Source organism: Cyrtonyx montezumae, unplaced genomic scaffold, assembly GCF_038088225.1.
Source record: "Cyrtonyx montezumae isolate F1298 unplaced genomic scaffold, pur_monq_1.0 scaffold_16, whole genome shotgun sequence".
Lineage (NCBI taxonomy): Eukaryota > Metazoa > Chordata > Aves > Galliformes > Odontophoridae > Cyrtonyx > Cyrtonyx montezumae.
The window spans coordinates 9,538,446-9,555,137 of record NW_027071892.1 but is presented as its reverse complement, the minus strand read 5'-3'; the positions used below and the strand labels follow the sequence as shown (position 1 = coordinate 9,555,137).

At 45.9% G+C, this 16,692-nt stretch overlaps 1 protein-coding gene across 1 annotated transcript; it reads left to right on the top strand.

The window, feature by feature from the left end:
• Positions 1-5,761: 5,761 nt before the first annotated feature.
• GFER (growth factor, augmenter of liver regeneration) lies at positions 5,762-8,732 on the top strand. Its single transcript, XM_065732707.1, has 3 exons — positions 5,762-5,992; positions 6,184-6,389; positions 7,266-8,732. Exons 1-3 carry the CDS (start codon positions 5,786-5,788, stop codon positions 7,426-7,428), a joined length of 576 nt encoding a protein of 191 aa, XP_065588779.1. The 5' UTR covers positions 5,762-5,785; the 3' UTR covers positions 7,429-8,732.
• Positions 8,733-16,692: the final 7,960 nt, after the last annotated feature.

Genomic DNA, 16,692 nt, shown 5'->3' with positions numbered 1-16,692 from the left:
CTACATTTTGAAGTTCTCAGTGCAGTCATGCAGAGGGGTGGCTGTCAGGCAGAAGCAGGACATAGAAAGCATCACTGAATGCCACAACGGAAGGGTGAGACTATGTGGAGGCTTGGCACCATCTGGGGCTGGCAACCCACCATGCTGTATGAACTGATGTTCTGAGGTAGACTGCTTGGTGACAAGGATCTCAAAGCAAAGCATGAGCAAAAACAGCACTCACTGTACTGTTTCTAAAGCACCCTCACTCAAATCACCCCAAAAACATTGCTGGTCAGCACCATGCCTGCAGGGACAGGTGGAGAATGGACCAGAAGAATCCATCAGCTCTGTTTCTGGGTGGGCTCATTTGGGCACACATCTCCTCAATAGTAATTTGTGTTTACTGTGTGTCTTCTGCTGCTTCCACACCATCCTGCCAAGAGTCAGTACCTGCAGGTGTATAACTATTAACTGCAGTCAGGAGCAGCTGCCAGGAAGGAGAGCATTGACTCCAAGTATTGGGCGCTGTGATTGCAACATCAGTGTGTATTCCCACAGCTTTCAAGGTAAAGCAATTAATTTTTCTTAGATTGTTTTATAGGGTTCGTAAGAGACCATCAAATAGCAGACAATGTATAGCAGCAGACTGTCCAGCTTTGAGAAGGCAGAGCACAAATACAAATTTTCCTCCACAATTACTTCTACCTCTGCCTGGGCAAACAGAGTGGGACAATCATCCGAACCAATCCTACAACCACGAGAGCCAGAACTTGAGCTCTGCAGCAGCTGTGAATCCTGACAAGCAGTGGTCATCTCACAAATGCACAAATATGAGAAAAGAGCCATGTTATGAACATTTTCTACCATGTATGGGATTTAGTTCTGGGCTGCTCACGGCTGCAGGCATGTGAGACCCAAACTCACGCACTGATTTTTTATGTCCAGCACATGAGGAACTGCTACTAACTGGACTCATTTATCCCCTGCAAACTCACCAGAGAAAGATGAAGAGAGAAAAAGTCCTCAAAGCACACTTGAGATCCTGCAGCTGAAGGACAGAGAGAGCAAAAGGAAGTTGCTGTGCCATGGGCAAGGCAGATGGGGGCCCTTGCTGGGAGTGATTCTGGTATGAGAGCTCAGACTTCCCCATCACCTTCAGAATCAAAACCTGCCCTTTGCTGTTCTTGAAGGTCACCTGTGATAGCACATAACCTATCAGCACCTCTAATGAAAAGACCAGCTGCTAAAAGCTGATTTTAAGAGTACAAAGAGGTTTTAGACTTCCATTAAATAGAGAAACAGACCCTGATTAAAGGAAAAAAAATCAAACACCAGAGTTGACAATAATATCCTTCACCTCATAAACAATAAGAAGTCCGACATTCACAAAGTCTGGGATGAGAGATTTTACAGTACTTAATCCAGAAGAAGGTATTTGATTTCCTCCTAACTCTGGCAGCTGCTGCACAGAATGAGGCATTTTTCAGTGGGCAGCTGGATCCAATTCAGGACACTTGGAGTATGCACAGCAATCCCCAGGACTGAACTTCCCCAGTAGCACACCCTCACATGGAATCAGTGAGGGGCTGAGCAGGAAGAGCTGTTTCAAAGACCTCGCGTGGGTAACAGCCGAAGTCCGATGCAGAGAGGGGCTGCAGGACCTTTCTGTCCAGGTGCTGTACCCAGCAGTGGAGTTTTCATTTGGATCACAGCAAACTGCCCGCAGTGCAGGTTGATCTCCTGCCATGGGCAAGTGCCAGGGACCCCCCCATTGTTGTCCCCACGCTCTGGGGTCTGGACCACTCCCAGGTCGCTGGCAGCACAGTCCCAGCCCCAGTCCCCCAGACCTCACACCCAGCAGCTGAGGATGAAAGTACAGAGCAGATTTGTTGGTTTTCTCTTAAATGCCCTCGGGATACAGTCGTCAAGGCCAGGGGAGAAAGCCGCCTTCCTCAACTGGTGTGCTAATAGCTCATAAAATACCAAAAGGACATTTACCCAGCACCTGTTGCAACAATTTCATTGCTCCTTTGTAAAAGTTGCGTGTTTTCCTAAGGTTATGCAAAGGGCAAAAACGTGATTCAAGGATAAAACTTCCAGGAAGGATAAGAATGAAACTTAAGCCCATGGCAAGAGAAAGTTTCCTGCATCATTTCCTAGAGCAAAGAAACAAGAGGTGTTTGGTGAATGATTTTTGTGGTAAGAGCACAGTGTGTCCATGCTGAGACCCACAGTGGGGTGGGATGGAACCTCAGGGACCCTGTGGGGAACATCGTCAGGAGCACAACCCAATGCAAACAAAGCAAGGATCGGCCAGTGTGCAGAAATACTGTCTTCACACAGGCAAAATGTATTCTTGCTTCACAGTAACTGTGATAAAATCTGGTCACAGACAAGACCACTGTGTTGCTTGCAGATAAGTCAGAGAAATGCTCATCCTTTTATTATCCTTTCCTCGTTCCCCAGTATCATCAACAAGTAGAATATGCAAAATGCCTTACTTATCTCCCTGGAGTTTCTTCCAGCACTGGTAGCCCGAGTTAAAAACTCACTTTTATTTCTGAGTGAACACCTTTGTTCCTGTTCCCTTTCATAAAGCAGGGAAAGCAATGTTTAATCCTCACTCAACAACGTAGCATAGAGAGGAGTCTAATGGAAAGCAAACTGTTGACTCCCTAACAAGTCAACACACTCTCATAATTGTTATACGAGGAAAATCTCATCCTCCACTACCTATTAAAATTTACTGCTATCCACCTGCTTTGACCTACTTTTGGAGAAAGGAATCAGGCAAAATTCAGGGAGAGCTGCAGAAAGGTGAGGAAGAAAACAGAACCCGCAGGAACACTGGTCCTGTACAGCGCTCTTCTGAACGGATCTTGGTATCCCAGGACAGATGTGGTCAGGGTCTGATGTCCCTGGCAGTGAGGTGTGAGGCATGTCAGCAGGCTCCTTCCTGCTAACAGGAGATAGGCTCCTGTCTTGAGAAACTCTGCAATTGATGGGTTTCTTGTGCACAAGCAAAGCTGTTCAGTATAAATGAATCATGCCTAGAAATAGAAGCTGTGTTTTTCTGCTGCTATTTCCTAGTTCACTGTGTGTTCCCAGCAAATGGTGTGACTAATTCTTAAACGCTGTCTAATTAGTTGGACTTGAGGCTCACATCTTACCTCTGCAGAGGTGTCAGCTTCCTGGCAAAGTAACAGTTATATTCAACTGGAAGTATCTATACAACCATCCCAAAAACACAATGACAATCCTGAAAGATACAGAGTTAAGTCCTGAGAGGCATGCAGATGCCCAGAGAGGCTGTGGGGTCTCCTCCGTGGAGATGTCCAATCCCACCTGGATGTGATGCTGGGCACCTGCTCTGGAGCAGGGTAGGACCAGAGGGATCCAGAGGTACCTCCAGTCTCAATCAGCCTGGGATTCTGTGAAAATTCTCTAAAGCACTTAAAATACACTCATGAAAAGTCAGTGATGTTTAGGTTCCCAAGTGAATCAAAAGTCTCTGCAAGTATTATTCCCTGTTCTCCACTCAAAATCTAGTAACAGAGACAAGTGCATGCCAGCAGGCAGTCTGGACTGAGTATTACCTTTCCATACTCTTTGCATCCTAGAAAGTGGGCCATAAAGGTAGCAGCAAGAGTAGCATCCTCTGTCTGTTAGTTGCACCAGTTACCTGTGAAAATTGGCAGGTCTTCTGTAGACATAACTGTATCTGAATGCACATGTACCCTGCTGCAGCTGGGGGTCCAACTGCAGCGAGAAGAGCAGCCTGGCCTTCCCTGGAGTCTCCCTTCCTCAGGATCTCCCCTCCTGCCTTGCTGCTGCTCTCAGCCCCCACTGCTGTGTGGGACTTGGAGGTGCCCAGTCCAGCTAGCCAGGGGGTGAGCAGCAGGATGCGTGCCTGGCCTCACACACAGCTCAGCTCCCATTATTGCCCCTGCTATTGCCCCTTTTCTGCTTCCTTCCCTGTGTGCTCACTATTAGCTGCCAGTTCGTGAACCAGTTTAGTGAATGCCAAGATAAGAGCAGAACATCAAACAGCAGCCTTCCTCTGAGAAACACAAACACACCCATTATTTTTTCTCCAGAAGCACAGGGTTTACCAATGCTTCCTGGTAATTAGCGTCATTACAACCCCTATTCCAGTCACTGAGTGACTGTTCAGAAGATGTCCTGTAGGCTTCGGTGAGCCCTGTCTTCCAGATACAATTACATCAAGCAAGATATGGGTGTGTCATTAGCAGAGCCTGCTGCAGGTCACTGTGTGCCCCGACGGGCTGAGGAAGCCACACCTGGGCAGTACGAGGATGCTTCATCCACACTGCAGGAGACGGTCAGACTGCACTCTGATTCAGTCAGAGACAGCATTTCCTCACTGTGATTTCTATATAAGCACTGCAACATTTCTGCTCTTCTTTCTCCCTCTGACCAGAAAAGGGGCAGGAGGAGCGACACTGAGCACAAATTGCACCTTAGGCGACAGCTTCTTTCCAGTTTATGAACTATTTGCTTTCAAATAAAAATCAATCTTGCTTGTATTTTAACTGACTAAATAAATGAAATCTCTAACAAGGAAGCAACCAGGCTGTTGATGGCCAATCAAGGACACTGCTTAGACTTACAAACATCTCTACAACTAATTAGTTGCCAGAAGGCTGAGCAGTAAAGCACTGCAGGAAATTCCCGTGGTGTCTCTTCTAGATACCAACATACTCTTTTTTTTTTTTTTTCAGAATTTGAAAAAGAGCATGAGGTCATCAGCATCATTTAAATACTTACTGGCACGCAGGAAAACAAATATAAAGAATATCTTTTCCTTTACTAGGTTGTTCGTTCATGCACAAAGTATTTTTATATCTCTAGTTGTCCACAGCTTCAGACAAAGCAAGTGGGTGCAGTTGCTTATGTTTCTTCTCCCTCCCACGTGAATATCTGCAACAAAAAGTTTTGCAAATATGAGAAACAGCCAGGCCTGAGGATGGAGATCCGGATGGATCAGTGCAGTGCTGTGCAGACCAGGAAATGCATGGGCCGTCACTGCACAGAGCACACTCAGGTTTGAAACCATTTCTAAGGGGCAAGACTTCGAAGCATTTTCCTTGATGCGTTATCTACTAAGAAAGGGGCAAGACTTTGAAGCATTTTCTTTGATGTGTTATCTACTAAGAATGCTGGGTTAAATACATCAGAGCGTAAGGGCTGAAAATGAGCAGTACTTTTCCAGCCCCTTTCACACAAATTGCATCTGTGCAGGATCTGCAGAGCAACGGCGTTTAATTCATCACCAGGGGAAAGACTGAAGGTGCATTTCAAGTAGGTACAGAGCATTGGGGAAGGAGCAGCATGTGGTCACGTACAGCATTTCTGCCCCTGGTGGGCTCCTTCACCACGGCTGCCCGAAGGGTCACCGCAAAGGGCTGGTGCTGACCTAAAACAGGGCTGCGTGTGTCCAAAATCCAACCCTACATTTAAAACTGAGCTGCCTTGCCCCACTCCCATCCCATCCACACGTGTGTTTGTATTAAACAGGACATCGCGTTTCTCGCAGGACACGGCAGAAAGTGAAAAGGGGCACAAACTTGGCACTCTGGGATTCGTGGCGGGATGTACACCCTACAGCCTGGAAAGCAATCTGAGGGCACAACCCTGAGCTCCACAAACCCCACAGGGGCAGCTGCTCGGCTCTGGGGCTCAAACCGCCCCCTCAGAGCAGGGCGGCTACAGCCCCGCGTTCACACGCTTCCCGCCAGGCGGGACAGGCGCCCCCCGGCCCACAGTGCACCGCGGCGCCAAGATGGCGGCGCCCAGCGAGGGCCGGCCTGGCCGCGGGGCTTCGCCGTTTCCTGGCGCTGAAGGCGGCCCTTTCGCTTTCCCCTTCACCGTCCCGCCCGGAGCTGCCGGCTCCGGGGCGGAGGAGCAGCCCAAGAAGCCGTGCAGGGCTTGTACGGATTTCAAGAGTTGGCTTCGCGAGCAGAGGAAGCAGCAGGCGGCGGGCGGCGTGGTAAGGCGGGTGTGGGCCGATGCGGGGCTGCACGCTCCCGCTCCCCTCTCCCTGGGGGTTTCAGAAGGCTCCGTCTTTTCCCCCTTGTGTGGGTGACACTGGGCTCCGTCGCTGTCCCTCCACCGAGGGTGGCACGGGGATGCTTTTCCCCACGTGTCCCCACAGCTCTCTCCCTCCCTTCCCTTCCTTAGGCCGCGGTGGAGGAGAAGGAGCCGCCCCCCGACTGCCCTCTGGACAGCGAGCAGCTGGGCCGCAGCACCTGGGCCTTCCTGCACACCATGGCTGCCTACTACCCCGAGAGGCCTTCGGGTACCCAGCAGCAGGAGATGAGGGACTTCATCCACCTCTTCTCCAAGTTCTACCCGTGTGAGCACTGTGCTGAGGATCTGAGGGAAAGGTGAGTTGCTTCATCGGGTTATTATTAGTTGCTGTTTTTTGTTTGTTATTGCTGAAGGGGCCTAAAATGCTGGCCCGCAATGGGTATTTGCATATCTTTGCTCTTCCTGCTGTTGGGGTTTGTAGGTGCTTGAATTGGTTTCTTCCCCTCAGTAGATCAAAGAAAGGCTTACTCAGAAAACAAATACTTATTCTAGTGTTGCTGGGTTAAGTGCTGTCTCTAAGGCCTCCCTAAGGCAGTTTATGGCCTTCTGGTTCAGACTGGACTGACACATAAACAGTAAACTAGGACTTAGAATGATTAAGGTTTTGGTAGGCAAGTGTACTTGTATCTCAGAAGAGCCACAACCTCAGCAGTGGAGGCAAATGCTTGAAATGAGCCATGGCATTGTGTTTTTGACCCCTGTCACTGTCAACATGTTTCTCAAAAATTTGAAGTTTTTTTGTTTGTGTTTTTTCCTTTTTTGAATAAGGAACATGCTAAAAAGGCTTGAAACCCAATTATCAAACATCCCATGGCAAAAAATCTGCTCAATATTTTTCATTTATTACTCTGCTAAGACTCTTTAAAAAAATCAGTGTATTGATGATCTCGAGTACTTCTTGCTGTTTATCACAGCTAAGCCTTTTGATTCCTCTGTCTTTTACAGTTGATAAGACTAGGAACTGATTGAAAAAAAGTTAATTGCAATCACTGGCATTTTATTGCAGAGGTTCAGCCTCTGGTGGTTACAGTGCGCTCTGCCCTGGAGTCCTTTTGAGGTTCCTCTCATGATAACAGAAATGGAGACTGGCTATATGTGTGCTGCGTGCCTGCTGTGGATATTGAAATCAGTGACTAAAGCAGTAACATTTGTTTCCTCTTCCCTGTTTGCAGATTGCGAACAAATGAGCCTGATACTAGCAACAGAAATAACTTCTCCCAGTGGTTATGTCTTCTTCACAATGAAGTGAACAGGAAACTGGGCAAATCTGAATTTGACTGCTCTCGTGTGGATGAGCGCTGGCGAGATGGTTGGAAAGATGGTAGTTGTGATTAATCCATAGGAGACTGCTTTGGGAATCCAACAGATTCACTCTGGTGTTGAGTCACTACAGAGAGATGTGCGTGTAAATATGTTTGAGTGTGTGTGTGCGTGACTGATATGGCTTGTGGAAATAAAGGTGGAACCAATTCTGAAAGTCAGTTTGAAAATCTTATGCTAATAGAACCTTGATAAACAGTCAGATCAAATGTATTGTCTGAGGGACTGAGGCCTTAATGTGTGGCACAGGAATTGCCAGAAATATGTGAAACTGAGTTCCTTGACAAACTTATAGATGCATTTTTATTACATTTCCTTATTTTAGGGGCATTTACTTGTGTCTTTGACTTGAATTCCTGCTCCCTGCACACAGTTGTAGAGAGCTGCCCTGTGACATTTCATGTTTATTTGCAGTCATTATCCTGTTAGAAAATAGATCTTAACTTCTTTTGTTCTGATAGGGCAAATTCCTGCTGTGTTTTGTGCTGTCTGCATCCCTTAAACTTTTACATAGTTCTCTGTTGCTTGTTTTTGGACTTGCTAAAATGTCTGAGGGCAGGTAATTCAAATACTAAAATCATGGAATCTTGATTTCTCATTTTATTTACGTGTTACAATTTATCATGTAAGAGGATATCATAGAAAAGGACACTAGAGCAGGACCAAAAGATCACGAAGTATCAACTGGGTGAAATTCAGATGTTTTAAACCCATTCCTATTTTTCTTCGAATTGAGAAGCAGTATGACAAGTTCTGCTGAGCTATTTGCTTTTAAAACAGATAACTTTTCATGTCTGCTTTGAACTTTTGTCAGTTGTGAAGATAGCTATATTGATCTGAGAATCTATTGATCTGTAATGAAGCATATTCAGATTTGTTTAGCTTACAGTATTTCTGAGGCATCGTTTGTGTTCTGAAATTCTTGATTAGTTCTTACTGATTTGGTTGATATTTTGGTGCTTTCACCTAGATAAAAATCTGCCTAGAACAAAAGGACTTTTCAATACCCTTATAGTATTTGAGCCTTCCATAAGACTGATGTCAGCTTTAGACAGAATTATTGCACAGAAGACTCAAAGGATTCCCTCTGTAGAAACTGATTTGTTCTGTTGGTGCCTGGGTCAGTTATATTGCATCAGTGTTACTGATAAATAAGTGTGAATTTCAGTTTCAAGTGAAATAGCAGCATAAATGGTTTATACTGCAAGATGTATAAATGCATTTCTTTATATAAAACCACACACACAAAGTCTAAATACTTTCAAACTCTTAAAATATGTAGTGATATCATGCCCTTACTGCATTTTTGTCTGTGAAAGTTTGCACAAATGATGATGACAGGGGGCTTGTCCTCCTGTACTTCCTGCTGAGATTTTTCCCTGTGTGATTTAATAAGCTTCCTTCTTTCTTGCACTACAGTAGGTTTGTAAATTTACTTTTGCTGATAGAATGAGAGGTTCATGGAAATGGTAATGGTACTTTTATAACAGAATTAGGGTAATGGCAGCCTATATCTGGGAACTTTGATCCCCAAACCTTCATGCATGGGGCTCCTTACTGTTTAGAAAAGCAGTCATGACTGTGGAAATACGTTTGAATGTTTTATGGTGTACTAAAGCCTTTTCAAGTTGGGCCTGTTAAAACAGACACAAATTTTTATGGACTGGTTATTCTAGGAAGTTTTATTTATCAACGTTCTGAAACACAAAACCAACAGAAGTGATAAGTGTTATATGAAGTATGCCGTCTGACTTCATACCTTATGGTGTTATATGGGCTATTAAAAGTGCTCAGAAGATTTCCCTGTTGGTGTGTTGACATTCTTAGAACAAATAAATTTCATCCCCTACTTCTTGTTTTTTAGTTGAAAAACCCCTCAGTTCCTCAGATACATAGCCACTAGTGGGGTGAAGGGGCTGTACCCCTCCACTTGTCAGGTGTGGCCTAAGTTACCCAGTTCTGTCAGGGCAATTTTCGCACCAGGGGATGTGGACAAGCATTTTATTCTGCATTTTGGTTGTGCAGAAGGAAAAACTTGCTATTCTTCCTTTCTAATCTGCCCTCCACTACTCTGCGACAGATTATGAGATTTCTCACTAATTTGCATCAGCATAAATGAGCAGGTTGGTAAAGCACCTGCCTTGTCCCATTTCATCTTAATACTAAAAACGATCTAGGCCAGAGAATTGCACTTATTTATACAAGCATGCTTGGTCTTTGCTGATAAGTCCTGGACCTGCTGTTGCCTCGTGCTGGGAAGCAGCTGGTGATATGCAGGAGGGCTGGTGCATCTGTCCATGTCTTAATGGTGTGGAGAGGGGGGGAAAAAAAAAAAAGTATCCTCAGAATCAGGGAGGGTGGCTATGGCAACACAGAACCTTTGTCTCCTTGTGTTGTTCAAGGAGATGGTAGAGTTGTGTGCAAGGAAAAGCTTCTGCCAGCAGGTTCTGTTTTGTTCTGACAGCGGTGTAGAGATGGGGGGGGGAAGAGCCTTAAAGCTGAAGCCATCATCTTCAGTGAGTGAGTCCATATTGTGAGGGCACAGGCTCTGGCTACCAGGATGTTATTAGGGCACTTCGTAACTTTGCTAAATGGACGTATGGTATAATATATGCTTGTACTCTTCTCTCATGTTTGTGACTTTGCAGAAGAGCTCTGACTTACCGTTTCTCAGACGTAGCATCTCTGTGAACTCAACTGTCTAAGGGAGGATATTTTTGCTGCTCATTTATAACACATTTCAAGTTTTAATTGTATGTATGGAATTTCTATTGAAGGTCTGTGTACATAAAAAGAAGGGGAAAATTGTGAATTCTCTCCTAAATGGACTTGATTAAATCTAGTTTTAAAAATAACTGTATTCAGTTTATATTTCCTGTCAGTGTGAAAACAATAAAGCAGCTGAGTTTATTCCTAGCTTCCCTGCCCTGCTGCATGAAGTTTTAGGAAGAGGTATCAAAGTGCAGTGGGATGTCTAACCTCCTGCATGTCTGTGACTTGTCTGAGCTTGAATGCTCTGCTGAAGTGTGATTCTGTGTGTACTGAGTAGTTGAAGTGTGTCTGCGACTGATGCTTTTCTGTTGTGCTCCTCAGTTGAGGCAATTCTCTTCAAACCATGAAGTTACAATGAAAAAGCAGTGATTTTTGTAGACCAGGTCCTTGCCTGTTAGTTTAGAAATGTTTCTATCTGGGGACCAGTGGGATACATCTTGTGATACGCTTCTAACAGCAGTGAAGGTAGCATTACAGTTAGCTTACAACTTGCTGCATTTGAGCAAGATGGCAGTTGAGGGTGTCATCCACTGGAGGGCGAAGCAAATTCACTTCACAGCCGTGGAGAGTCAGGGAGGGGAAGCTGCTTCCTATCGAGCCAAGAAATCCTTGCAAGAAAAGAGCAGTCAGGAGCAGGTGGTGCTTCAGGAGGCTGTGAGACCTCTCTCGGTCGCAGCTATGTAACTGGCACCTAGGTAATCTTTCAGCTTCACAAAGGACTTAATGTTTTCGTGGACTGGTTTCCATTCATAACTGATTTCCTCTTCCCCTAAAAGCAAAGAGCAGGGAGCCACGAGGGGATTGTTTTCATGAATGGGAAGCAGATTTGCTTGAGCAAGTGTCAAGCACAGATGTTGACGGAAGCAGCACTATGCCTTTAACATTTTTTCAGGGATTAGCTGTTCCTTTGCAGTGTGTTGGGTATATACAGTCTCCTATTTACATTAAGATTCTCTGGAGTGGCTTTGCCTGCAGGTTTCTGCAGCCTGATACAGGTTGTGGGTGTTATTTCTTCCTGTTACAGGCTTGGAGAGGGCAGGGGGTTTGCTTCACCCCCCTCCCCTCCTCCCTATCAGCACTGTTTGTTTGTTTGTCTTCCCCCATTCTAGGAATGGTTGTTCAGGCTTTTTGTCTGAGTGATGGAGAGGGGCTGCTCAGTATTTTGTATAGTCAGGAGTAAACACTTCAGTAGAAACTGCCAGTAACATTGTTCAAAGTCAACTATTTATTTATTTATTTCCAAAACTTATAGCACATAAGGAAGCCATCAGCTAGGACAGACAGAACTGTCAGCACTGGGGGCAGCTGGAGCACTGGCCTGGGTTGGTGCATTTTGGGAGGAAGTGTGTATGAGCTACTTCCTTGCCAGCTCAGGTGTTTGCACCAATGCACAATGAATTCATGGTCAAGGTTAGTGAAGGCTAATCCAGCCCTGACAGCTGCACAGATGTTTGCCTGGGCTCACAGCATCCTGCACTGTCTAGGCAGTGGCTCTGGCATTCAGGCCTACTGAGTTCTGCTCCTGTCTACTGTGATCTTGCTTCACTGCTTGCTGCTGAAAGATGCCCTCTGTTTCTGTGCTTTGTCCTTTTGTACGCTGTTGGGTTTTCTTTAGAGCACTCCTAATGTAGAAGTCTCTTCCTAGCCCCAGATTTTTCTCTCCCAACCATTGAATGCTGTCATGCTTATTGGCTTCTGTTACTGAAGTGTTCTCAATTCTGTTAACTAGGGAGAAAACTTGCTTTGCATATTAACAGTGTAAACAGTAGAGGGCAATAAAGTGTGTATTTAGTTGACTTTCCCATTTCTTTTTTGCACTTCTTTAGAGCAGCAAGCTGCTGTAGTCCCTTTTGTAAATCGTGGGTGGAGATTTTGGTGACTTCAGTTATTTTTGAAACTAGTGGCTGTGCGCAGTATTTCGTCTCTAACTGATGAGCTATAGGCAAGTGACTTCAGCTGTGATCAGCCTTCAGAAGTCCTGCAAGAAAGGGAACAGCTGAGTTGAATTAATGACTTTCCCATAGCAGACACCAGGTAGCAATTTCATGCATCCTCTCAAAGCTTCTGTTTTACCCAGAGCACCGTGCTTTAGCTCTAATCAACTCTAAGTCTTGGTGTTTGGTGGGGACTTTCCTGTCAAACACAAGGTTTGGTCAGGCAAAGCCAGACTTCCCATGCTTCCTCTATCACTGACATCTTGCTTGCAGTAGTGTGAATAGTAGATACTGCAACTGTGCTTCATATGATGCTTCTTGGATGGGGTAAAAGATGTGAGATAGATGAGACAAGGCCCAGGTGAGCGGAGTGTGGCTGCAGAATCAAAAGTGCAATTCTTTCTTAACCATAAGTTTCTTGCTGGGCTCCAGGTAAGCTACTTGGTCTTCTGTAGACACACTTCAGCTTCTGCAGAATGGGGATAAAAGTAAGTTTCACCAGCCTTTGTCTGTGTTTTGTATTTAGATGGCAGTCTCTTTGAGGGAGGCTATTTTGAAGTGTCTGTGCTGCACAGCCCTGGGTCCCAGATTGTTCACTGTAATAAAATCACTCAATCTGTCCCACAAATCTCCTTTATGTCAGGTTACATCTTTCTTTAGAATCCAAGGGCCCTCTTTTGATATTTGCTATTTTCACTTAAGAGAGAAGGTATTTTTCTTGGTATGGCACTACATATACCATGTTATCTTTGCAAACATTGTAGCCCATTTTTTGCCCAGAACTTGCACTCAGGATGTTGTATGGTGCAACACAGGCAGTAACACTGATAAAAAAATGCCTGAGCTGGGAGAGCTTTTTTGGAAGCAGAGCTTAATGTAGCTCAAATGAGAGCTGCAGAAGCTGTGCATGTCAGAGCATGGCTTGAGCTGTTCAGAGGCTGCCCCATGTCCTTGTACCTGTCAGCTGTGCTCTCATTACCGTACATCCTTAGCTGTAACAACATCACGCAGGTGGCAGAAGACAAGTGCTGAAGTCAACTTTTTGACCAGGACCTACACAATGTGACTACTTGTGGTCCTAAGAAGTCATTTTGACAAATAGCTAGGGATCTTATTTCCCTCTTGCCTCGCTCTTCCCAGTTTGTTTGTGCACCAACACATAGCAGAGTTCAGCCTGGGCACTGAATCAGATTAGATCACTGATTTGCAGAAAGCCCCAAACTTCTTGTGCTATGAAATATTTTGAGAAGAAGCAAAGGAGTGTAGGAGATGAGACATCAAGCCTGCAACTTCACTGCTGAAAGCATTTGGAAACCTGGTTTGTTTTTTACGCAAGCTCAGACACTTCTTCTAAACAAATGCCAAATTGATTAATTGAATTCAGCTACTCAGATCTTCCCCTGGTAACATCAGTTAGTATAAGTTTTCTGCATTTTTTTGTATCCATCTTATCTTTTGTTTGTACTTGCGTGGTAAGTGCTGAATCCCACTTGAGAAATGGCCGCATTTCAGAAGGTGATGAATAGCCATGTAATAAGGGACCTTCCAGGTATTTTTTGATCTCTTAGAGTGGAGGGCAGGAAGTAGCTTTCCAGAGATGGAGTTCTAAGGTACTGATAATCAGGAAATCCATTCTCTCTGTTACTGGACCCTGAATTTCTAAGCACCTCTCAAAAGTAATTCCATCAACTGTCATGTTTTCTAATGACTAATGGCTGAAAGCAGTGTTAGCCAAACTCTAACGAATGTCAAGCAAAGCATTTCAGAGTAAGAAGTGAATGAACATATATCGAAAGGACTGCTTCAAGCATGCTGTTCAAGCAATGTAAAGGGCGAGCTCTTTTACCACCTGCGCCTGTATAAAAGACATCAAGCCTCATGGAACTGCTGAAATCAATGGGCTGTAAACCATGGCTGAAGCCTGCCTGTCTCCCTCGGGCCATGCTGCTGCTGCAGAGTGCTTGCTTTCAGCTCATTTGAATTGCTGGGCTGAAACAGCTTTGCTGTAAATACATTGTCAGAGCTATTCTGAGGGCTGAGCAGTTTCACATCAGTATTTTTCTTTGGGGTTATTAAAGTAATAATTGAGGCCAACCAGTTGTTTCATTTGCAAAAGCAGTGAGGCATCCCACTGCTCCTCCCCACCACAGAGAAAATCTGTCTGTGTTGCTAGAAAAATTTGTGTTAACTCTTCTTGTCTGTTACCAGACTCCCTCTGGCCAGGCCCTGATCCCAGGAGTTGCAGCACTGGTGTTGTGGAGCAGGTTGCATTAACCTCAGCATTCTGCTAGGAAACTTGTAAATAACATTCTGCATCACAGACTGGTGCTAGCATAGCTTACAGCCATTCAGCTGACCAGGTGGAAAGCTTTCATGCACTGGTTATGTTCAGTCATATGCCCTTGAACAAACCATTGCCACTCTTACCTCTGTGGAGCTGGCTGAAACCAGCCCTTCGCTGAGCAGGTAGAGCTGACTTGAATGGGTTTGGAAGGAGGTGGCCCCTCATCTTCCTTCCTCAAGGTCATTACATCTGGGTACTTAACCCACATGAAAGACAAATTGCTTTCTTATTTTGTTTTGGAGGCAAAGATTAGGTAGTCATTGTGACTTCACAGGGCAGGAGGCAACCCCTTGTTTTGCACCACCCTTAAACTGAACTTGTGTAAAACAAAAACATGGGCAGATCTCAGGCACCTTTCTGCTTGCTGCTCCATTTCCTCCCTGTCATTGAAATCTGGGGGGGAACAGTAAATGCAGTAAACTTATGTCCCCCCCTTACTGGGGGGAACAGTAAAACAGTAAACTTATGAAAGCTGAATAAATGCTCTGGGAAGTGCATTTCCAAGCACTCTTTTTCCCCATTTGATGAGGAAGGTGTTCAAGACCCAATATCTTTGCCTGTTGCTGCCATCTCGGTATGTCTGTGAGCTTACTTGCAGCAATGGGAAGTGAAATAGAAATACAATTTACATGCAGACTAGAGATGGCTGCTACACAGATTCAGACAGTGCCTTGGTCTTGTGCTTCGTGTTGTCCAGAACGTGCCCTGATGGCCCAGCTGGGCAGCAGAGCTGTGGCACTAGGAGGGGTGCTGTAACCATGGGCTAACAGAGACAAGATGACTTTTTCCCAAAGCATTAAAATTATTTTTGAGATCACTGGAATAGCTGCTTGTAAACGTCTGGAGCTCTTTGAAAATCTCACCTGTAATAATGCTTTAGATAAATATGTTCTTCATTCTTAACCTGCAGTTCAGGTGATGCTCTTGGTGCTGGGGTGGAAGCCCTGGCCAGCCCCATAGGACACCCTGCCAGAGCAAAGCGGGAGGTCCCAGTGTGGTGTCTTCTTTTTTACAGAGTGAAATGGGATTTTTACGGAGCTGGTAATAGCAAGGAATGAAAGGCTGAATCGTGCTTTTCTTTCTGAGACTCAGAAATTAATCCTGATCCACCTGCTGGAAAGAATAGACTCAGAAAGGTGCAAAAGGTGCCGCAGTGATGGGAGATGTGGCCCAGCGCATGGCAGTCCTCTGCTTTTTGCAGTGTTTGGCACAATAAGGGATTAGCATGCCTGCTCCACCCATACTCCATGTGATCCAGCAGCAGTGCAGGGACAACGAGCTGCACAGGTTGGGGGGAGGTGGTGATGGAGCCCCTGCAGCCCCCCCAGCTTTGCCTGCAGGCCTGCTCAGTGCCAGCCGTGCATGCGTACTGCTCCGTGTGCCTTCCTGCAGTTCCTGTCCGAAGCAGAGATGATGTCAGAGTTGTCATGGTATCGGTATCTATGGAGCCGGGATCGTCACGGTGTACGAAATCTGAGGAGCAGGTCCTGGAGCTGTGGGGGAAACTCCCTTTGTAATAATTGAGGATTTCCCTCTGCAAGCTTCCTGTCCTCCTTCGTCCTTTCCCTGGGGAAGGAATGGGTCTTGGCCTCTTCCTGTCCTGCAGCTTTGGTTGTCTCCTTTCCCCCTCAAGTGAAATGCAAGTTTTATCTTCAGCAGTCATTGCTTCTTACCTCTTACAATAGGTCTGTGTGGTGATCTGTCCCCATTTGTGCTTGGGGTCAATGCACTACTGCTCCAGCAGCACGGGTTGCCCTGGTTATAGACCTCACCTCTGCGTGGAGACCGTGACTATAGTGAGGTGTCCAGGCTGCAGTGTGATGCTGCAGCAGGCTCGCCATGATCAGCTAGGAGATCTCAGCCACGGCACAGTGACCACAGCTGCAGCATGGGGGCTCGAGCAGCAGCACATGTTCCTCAGCTGTAGCACTGTGCATGGCTGCAGCATGGTGCCCAGGGCCATTGCATTCCTGCCTACAGCACGGTGTTCAGTCATGGCACAGTACTGCATGCTGTCCCTGCTGTAGCATCGTGCTCACGGTCATTGCGTGGTGTCTCCGACTGCAGTGTGGTGTTTTTGGTCAGTGCATGGTGCCCATGGTGATCGCACAGTGTCCCTCACTGTACCGTGATGCTTACGGTCATTGCATGTTGCCCCCGGCTGCAGCACGGTGCTCGTGACCGCTGCGTGCTGCTCGTGGTCCCTGCGCGGCGCTCCCATCTGCAGCG